Raw genomic sequence first — 8,841 nt, 5'->3', positions numbered from 1 at the left:
AATCAATCATTGAACCTAGCTGAAATGAGTGAAAATTTAAAAAAAACGGTGTATTTTCCAGGATAAAATCCGTACAATCCGTACAATTTGAAAACAAATCCGTAAAATCCGTACAATCCGTACAATTTTAGGGTTTAAAAAAAATCAATCCGTACAATCCGTACATTTTGGCCACCCTGGAATTTCATAATGAACGCGCTATAAAGTAATCATCTTGCTAGTAAATTATAGCACCAAAAAATTTTATTTCAACTTTATATTTTGATTTCTGTTTTGTTTCAAAGCTTATTTGATCAATAGCCATTGAAATAAAAAAAGTACACAAACGTTTCATAAAATTACTTATAACACTATTTATTTGGCTCTCTAAAGCTAGGGAAAATTAAATCTAAAAAGGCTTGAACCTTCAGCTTTTCGATTAAGGAAAAATTTCTGTCCAAAAACTGTTTAACACTGCGAACCAAAATAACAGTGTTATAAATAGTTATTTAAAAGCTTAGGGAAAAATTCAAAATTAAAGGCCTTCCCCGGTCCTTAACAAGCATTAAAAATATTAAGAAAACAAATTATCTGCGATTTTTCATTTTTTTAAACCAATTTTTTTCAATAATTCACTGACCTAGTCTTATACAAACTAACTGTCAACACATGTTAAATCCTATTCTTATAATATCTATCTACTGTATTCATTATTGTCAGAGGGAAAATTTGTACGACATACATTATGGTCAAAAAATGTATATTATCAAAAAATTCCAATTAATATAAAATTAGTGACGAAATTGTTATCTATTAATATACAAATACATTTATTTAAAAGGAGGGATTTTTTTCAAGAAAGGGATATGTAAACAAATTAATAAGGAAATAAAGTTTATTTAACCCGGCAAGACCCCTACCCATGTGTGGTACCTGGTGTGGCCCAGTTTCCTCTGAGAAACAGGGTTCATATCTCTCAACATACTTAAAATAATAGCTTTCTATCTAACTACCTATCTATCTTACTAAACCTACCATTTGTAACAAATTTGACATTTTTCATGTGTTAAAGCAAAAATTAAAATTTTAAAACTTTTTATTAAGCTTTGATTAAATCTTTCTTCTTGACAATGTTAAAAGTTACCGAAACTAAACTTTGATTTTTTTTAAATCACACATATTAGAAAAAAATAACTTTTTCCCAAAAATTGTAAGAATTTCTTCAAAATAGTAACACATTTCTGAGCTTGTGATTTTTAAATGAACAAAGACAACAAATTAATGAAAAGTAAGAAATAATTAAACTACGCAGACTAGGTTGAACCACTTCAAGAGAATGGGTTAAATTGAATCTACTTCTCCCTATTAATTTTGGCCCAGGAATACATTTTTTTTCTCGCGGGGAGACAGGAGTATGTATTTTTATTTAAACAATCCCATTTACTCCCTTTTTCATGTAAAAAACGTTTTTTTCTTCCAAAGTTTATTTTAACTGTTTGCGCGGAGAGACACACTTTTAAAGCTCTTTTCCCCGCTGTAATAAATAAATAAATGATTGTTCAAGAAAAAGAAGCAACTTTTGATTTCCCCCCCAAATCTGCGAAAATCGTTTAATCCGAATATATACCCCCAGAGATAAATTAATCTTCGTCCTTTAAAAACTTTGACCTCTGAATAATAAGAACATCATCTCACCTGATGTGGGCCGGATTCCTCCGAAAATAAATGATCTCCCTCCAAATGTCGAATTGCCTCCACAATAGTTTCAAGATTCTGTTTCGAAGTGTTATCTCCCATCTGGGTCAAAATATACTGCCTAAAATATAGAAAAATATACTGCTTAATGCCTAGAATATGAATACAAGAAAATAAACAGCTTAACATAAAAATATACTGCCTAAAATATAGAAAATATACTACTTAATGCCTAGAATCTGAATACAAGAAAATAAACAGCTTAACCTAAAATTATACTGCCTTAAATGTAGAAAACAGAAAACAGTGAACTGTACAGTGTACAGTGTAGTGTACATACCTGGTAGCTCCAGTGACAGGATCCTGTACATTGGCGATCTCTACAGCTTGGGTTCCATCCTTCAAAGCAAAAAAAACAGTGTTAAACATTTCAAAAACAAACAATTGGATGAAATGTTATGTTTTCTATTGATCTATAATTATTCCACACTTTAAAAAGGAGTTGTTTGCAACGTGTAATATTTTCTAAAAGGTTGCCAAGAAAAATTAAGCTTTAAAGGAAGGGGTGGTGGACTTGTCTATGCGAATTTTATTTTGAGAGGGTTAGGGGTTTCTGTAAGGCGAGGAAGATGTTCAACTTCAACCTTATTTACATCCTTCATGGCACACTAAAACAACAATATAAATTAGATTTTTCTATATGTTTATCCAAAATTATCCAAATCATGGGTAAAAAAAGTTCTAGATAAAAGCATTGAGGTGAAATTGTGAAGGATTAGAGCAATATTGAAAACTAATTCAATCAATGCTCTAGATATACATTTTTTTATTAAGAATTTTTAGGAAGAACTTCTGTTATCATTTTGATGCTTTTTCATCCCTTGAGACAATAAAGCTTTCAGTACAGGGGTGTATATTATTCAGAGTTTTTAAGGGAAATAATTTACAATGATTTCGGACACAAAAATGAAAAATTGAACATCTAAAGGAAACTCTTTTCATTCTTTTTGATACCTTTTACCCAAAAATTCATTAAGTTGCCCTAAAAATCATTAATTTTCACCAATTCAGCAAATAAACCCTAAAAATTATCGCATATATACCTAAAAAAAAGGATTTTCTAGAAAATATAAACCTCTGTCTCAGTACCTGTATGATACTTGGTAATCTATCTCCTGCCTGTAGAACCAGGGTTTCCATTCCTCCCTGCTTCTTAGCTCCAGGGGTTAGAATAGTCTGGTACTCAGTACCTTAACAAGACCAGGGGTTAGAATAGTCTGGTACTCAGTACCTTAACAAGACCAGGGGTTAGAATAGTCTGGTACTCGGTACCTTAACAAGACCAAGGGTTGGAATAGTCTGGTACTCAGTACCTTAACAAGACCAAGGGTTGGAATAGTCTGGTACTCAGTACCTTAACAAGACCAGGGGTTAGAATAGTCTGGTACTCAGTACCTTAACAAGACAACACTGTCTGGTACTCAGTACCTTAACAAGACAACACTGTCTGGTACTCAGTACCTTAACAATTCACAATTAAAAATCAGAAAATCTAATCAGTTTTTAAACAAAAAGAGTTTTATCCATGACTATTTAAAAACAGTTTAAGGTCGCGATCTGACTATAATCTGTTATCAACGCTGGAAAAGTTTTTTTTCAAGGCCAAATTGGTCGCGGAATATAAGTAATACTTTGCTTGTCTGTCTTTTTGTGTCAAATAAACGTCAAAACGATTGAATCGATCGGACTAAATTTTTGTAGCAACTCACATGACCCCAGGGAAAGTTTATTGACTAGCAATTTTGCCAGGAAAAATGTGTTTAGAAAAGGCGGCGCGACGCACCCTAAAAGTCTATTATAGGAAAATAGGGGAATAACGGGTTATTAATCATGTTTGTACAAACTAAAAATCTGAAAAAATCTGAAAAAAATTTGAAAAAAATTCTTTTAGGAATTTACCGTCAATGATTTCAACTCTGTCATCAATGGTAAACTTCTCCAGTATCTTTCTTCCAGTAGGATAAACTTGAGACTCCAGGGACCTAAATATTTTTTAATTATTAATTTGAAAATAAATTGTTGTTTGGCCTTACTTCAGTTTTACTAAAAATTATTATGCTATTAGAGAAATTAACAAAACTTGAGACTCCAGTGCAGGGCCAAAAATATTATTAAATTATTAATTTGAAAATTATTTTTCACTCGGACTTAAAAAATTTAGTTTTACTAAAAATAGATTAGTATGCTATTAAAGAAATGTCCAACAATAAAAAATAAATCAGATTCGTCCCACAAAAAATAAACATATTTAAAGTAAAAATCAATTTCTAATGTGCAAATTTTTCAACCGATCATCAGAGTACTCAGAGGCGTATTCAGAGCGGGATATGGGGGCTAAGCCCCCCCCCTGGACCAGTGAAATATATTGATTTCAGGGGGTTTTTAGACCCCAACGGGTGCTGGACCCCCCCTGGAAAGAGAAAAAAATTGAAATCATTTCTGAAATTATACTTACGTCAAAAAGTAATTTCTGTCCGGTATCAATCAGACGACGTTTTGGCGCTGGTCCTTAAACACAAATAAATAATCTAATTTCCAACAAAAAATAATATAATTTATTTAATTTTACAACTTCTTTCTCACATAAAAAAGACGCTAGGCAATAATTTTTGAGAAAAGGATATTTTCAAGTGTAAACGCAAAATATCAAGAAACATAAAAACCTGAATTTTTGCATTCAAAACACAAATATTTACTGTCTAACTGTCAATTATTGATTTGTAAAACCTATCAAAAGTTTCGTAGCGTCCATTTTCATTTTATGTCAAACTTGTTAAAATCGCTAACAAATAAAAATAAAAGTTCTGTAATAAAATAATACAGAAAGAAATAAAATTCTTCTATAAGTAAGATGTTTTGAAAGGAAACGTCGACATAATTTAAATAGAAAACATTCATTTGTTTGTTTTATTTAAGAAAAAATACGATATTTTCCTCATTCTAATTCAGATAAAGGTACACTGTACAGCGTTCAAGTTACCATTGTGAAGCTTGCTTGTAACATATATAAAACTTGTAGAATTTGAAGCATAAGCTCGATCCGATCAGTATCTGGATTTATTCTGGACGAATCCGGATCAAGATTTAATAATTAATAATAAAATAATAATACCTGAATCTGTTTCATCAGATTCAACCATGTGCTGGGTTTGTCCCAGCAGCCTTTTCAGCTGGCAATTCTGACTCAGCAACCTGGATAAAACAATCAAACATAACAAAATAATACAATCAAACATAACAAAATAATACAATCAAACATAACAAAATAATACAATCAAACATAACAAAATAATACAATCAAACATAACAAAATAATAAATCAAACATAAGAAAATAATACAATCAAACAAAACATTACAATCAAACATAACAAAATAATACAATTAATATGACAAAATAATACAATCAAACATGACAAAATAATACAATCAAACATAACAAAATAATACAATCAAACATAACAAAATAATACAATCAAACATGACAAAATAATACATTCAAACAAAACAAAATAATACAATCAAACAAAACAAAATAATACAATCAAACATAACAAAATAATACAATCAAACAAAACAAAATATTACAATCAAACATAACAAAATAATACAATCAAACATAACAAAATAATACAATCAAACATACCAAAACAATACAATCAAACATAACAAAATAATACAATCAAACATAACAAAATGATACAATCAAACATAACAAAATAATACAATCAAACGTAACAAAATAATACAATCAAAGATGATAAAATAATACAATCAAACATAACAAAAAAAAACAATCAACCATGACAAAAAAAAAACAATGAAACATGATAAAATAATACAATCAAACATGAAAAAATTATACAATTAAACAAACATAACAAAAAATTAATGATTATGGCCGGCTTCTGAAATTACTCTAAAACAAGATAAAAAAACAAGATAAAACATATTTATATATACTCTGCTGTTTATACCTTGTTTTCTCCTGTTCAAGACTATATATATACTCTGCTGTTTGCTGCAGAATTGCTGCTTTACTAAGCTTTTCGCCCTAATTAAAAAATTCAAGTTAGTTTAAATATCAATTTGAAAGAAAATTTTAAAATTTTATTTAACAACACCCCCCCCCCCCCACTCGTCTCAATTTCTAATTGTATAACCCTTATATCTTTGAACCCTGATGTCGTAGACCTTTTTTTTAGCGTACAGTAGAAGTGGTTGAACTACGTAGACTTATTTCAACAAGTTCTAGTTGGAAATAAGTGGTTTAACTCAGTCTAGTTCCAACTACTTATCGCTTTCTAATACAATTGGTCCAAGGTTGCTAAGATATATTGATTAGAAAATTAGAATTAGAGGAAGGCAATCCGTTCAATTTATTCTGCTAAAATGTTTTGAATCTTGAAGGGAGTGTTCGCGAAAAATGAAAGGGGGGATTCGCTTAATGCGATAAAAAAGCGCTTTCGATCGCTAGTAATCTTACTTCTATCTGTTGCGTCTATAAGGAGAAAATTGTTAAAGTCTTTTTTATCGCATTAAGCCTATACCCCCTTTCATTTTTCGCGAACACTTCCTTTAATATGATGTCTTTTTTAAAGAAAACTTTGTAACTTGTCGATGTCTCCCAAGGTAAATTTCAACCCTTCCCCCACCACCGATTTTTTTTATTTTTTGAAGAATTAAAGATTATTTAGAATTTTCTCAGCTTTACAACAGGGACATTCACACCAGTATCCATTTATCCCTTCGTCTAATCAACAATCTTAATGTTGTATACTAAATATTACGTTTAATTTCTCTACCACATAAAATGTGTAAGTCACTTGTATAAAGAAACCACAGTAAAGAATAATGTTAAAAAAACAGGATATTTTACTATTTTAACTCAGGCATAGGTTTCAAGAATGGAAGGTGACCTGCACTTCCTTTATTACTATATTATTAAAATAAAAAAACTGCGGTGCTTAGGATCCATTTAATTTTGATGCGGATCCAGATCCGCACTGGAAAAAAATGGATCCGGTTTCAGGTAATTTCTTTAAGATTTACTGAATTTTTTAAACAAAGAATAATTTTCAAATTTTTTGTTTTATATTTTTCGCTTATTTTTGTCCTAAAACTTGATGAACCATTCAGAAACGAGCAAATATTATAATATCTCTTTTTTCAAAAAATCAGATTAGGGTTTTAGGAGTTTTTAGTTGATATTTTACCCCTTGGATCCGGATCCGCATATTTTTGCGGATCCGGATCCAGGAAGCCAAAATCTTGTGGATCCAACGGAAGCGGATCCTAAGCACTAAAAAAAGACCACACACCACCTCATGGTGGGGTAGGAGGGATCTAAGACTGGAGAACCCGGCGTTGATACTCTGCATTCGTCGCCGCTCGTTAGAATTCGCAATCTCACGTCGAATCCTTTTCTCCTGAAACCCAACCTAGAAAATAAAGAGTTTTAATATTTCAATTATCAAAGTTTGATTTATTTCAATATATTACAAAGAAAATAAAATTTACAAATTTTGAAAATAAAAAAAAATAAAATGTCAAATTTAGGGTCTGTCCAAACATAACAANTCAGCAAAATCATTATTTTTTATATTTTTTTTATTTTAGGTTAAGACAGTTGGTAATTACCAAATTCTAGGCCTTGCTGCACTAGAAATTGTCTTAGCCTAACCTAACTTAAAATAATAAAAAATCGTATTTTAAGACGGACCCAAAAGTGTTCTCTAGGACAGAACATTTATAACCAGAATCTGAGTCCTATTCCTCAGTTTCACAGTTATAACTATACGATGTATGTATATGATGAATAAGTAAATTTCTGTAAAAAAAACTTACACTGGCAGGCTCCATCTTGCCATCATCTTCTATTTCTATATCTCCTGCGGAAACATACCTCCCTCCCCTAGATAAAAATTAATCAACTTTTTAAGGCACACATACATTTCTTTAATTAAAAATATCTTAAAAATGTCTTAACATGGTCATAAACTCATTTTACATTATTTTTTTATTTCTATAATATTAGATTTCAAACAATGTTAATGTCTATTACAGCTACAGTGTATTAAATCTTAATGTCGTCTTCCATTTCAAAATAATTTCATAATTCAAAATTGAGGCCGAATTTAATCCAAGAATAGTTTATTTTACAGTTTATTTTGAATGATTAGTGAACAGCTGGTGGGTTTACAAAACATATGTTTAATTTACTGAAACATGTTTAAACCAATCTAAACATAAACCAGCTGATCAACTCATTATTACAGCTGATAGATCAGATGTTTCATGTTTTCAAACAAAAATCCGCAAAAACACGAAAACTAAGAAGGAAGGATGTAAGGGGTTAGTGGGAGGGGGTCACTAGACACACGGGGCTAATGATACCTTCCGATATTTGACATTATTTCCTTTACTTCATCCTCTTCTCCAACTTGAGAGAGGTCTGAATAAATGTCGATGTTCTCCATATTTAAACTTGTTTTGATCTGATAGAAAACACAAACCTTTCCAAATACTCGTCCTGGTCCTCCAGCTTTAATCAGTGGTTTTGCCACTTGTGAAACTGCGAAAAATAACGATTAAAAAGTTTCGCGGATTTTCCTGTCGTATTGTCAGCTGAGGTCCAGCTGGTGTACTAGTGTTTCTCTGTATCCCCAGCTGGCCTGGCCTGCCTCACCCTACATCGCTCACAACTAATCACACAATACAATCATTTACTCACAACACTCCACACAGCTAGCACACGCTATACCTGGGATAAATAACATTTAAACCACATGTTTTACTCTTTTTATATTATAACATCATACTTTACACTTAGGAACATCTTCTAGCCCGAGAAAGCATGTATTTCAAGTTAAAAACAAAGTGCGTTGTAAGTTTAATTTTAGCTGAAAATTGTGAGCGGTGCGTCATCCCACAGCCAAAGACGCCATATTGATTTTATCAATGTAATAAAATTTACAAATGTCGTCTTAGCAATTCTACCTGCAATAGATATTTCAAAGTCGTCTTATTTTTTAACAACTTTGCAAGTTTGAGAAAGGAAACTTTTAAAGAAATGTATATTGTTTTTAAAATGAAGTAGGTAAAAAAT

General features: G+C 30.9%; 1 protein-coding gene across 1 annotated transcript in view; it reads right to left on the bottom strand.

Annotated features, from left to right (window-relative positions):
* Positions 1-8,242, bottom strand: part of LOC111696506 (helix-loop-helix protein 11) — a 12,550-nt gene extending 4,308 nt beyond the window's left edge. The window contains exons 1-12 of the mRNA XM_023466117.1: positions 8,130-8,242; positions 7,581-7,647; positions 7,058-7,174; positions 5,711-5,787; positions 4,847-4,926; positions 4,186-4,242; positions 3,634-3,716; positions 3,189-3,195; positions 2,824-2,924; positions 2,319-2,342; positions 2,015-2,073; positions 1,675-1,795 (exon numbers count right to left, since the gene is read on the bottom strand). Coding sequence (XP_023321885.1) covers positions 1,675-1,795; positions 2,015-2,073; positions 2,319-2,342; positions 2,824-2,924; positions 3,189-3,195; positions 3,634-3,716; positions 4,186-4,242; positions 4,847-4,926; positions 5,711-5,787; positions 7,058-7,174; positions 7,581-7,647; positions 8,130-8,212 — 876 coding nt within the window. The 5' untranslated portion in view covers positions 8,213-8,242. The remainder of the gene's footprint in view (positions 1-1,674; positions 1,796-2,014; positions 2,074-2,318; positions 2,343-2,823; positions 2,925-3,188; positions 3,196-3,633; positions 3,717-4,185; positions 4,243-4,846; positions 4,927-5,710; positions 5,788-7,057; positions 7,175-7,580; positions 7,648-8,129) is intronic.
* Positions 8,243-8,841: the final 599 nt, after the last annotated feature.

Source organism: Eurytemora carolleeae, unplaced genomic scaffold (assembly GCF_000591075.1).
Source record: "Eurytemora carolleeae unplaced genomic scaffold, Eaff_2.0 scaffold199, whole genome shotgun sequence".
Taxonomy (NCBI): domain Eukaryota; kingdom Metazoa; phylum Arthropoda; class Copepoda; order Calanoida; family Temoridae; genus Eurytemora; species Eurytemora carolleeae.
Note: the sequence above shows the minus strand (reverse complement) of the source record. Positions and strands in the feature narration are given on the sequence as shown.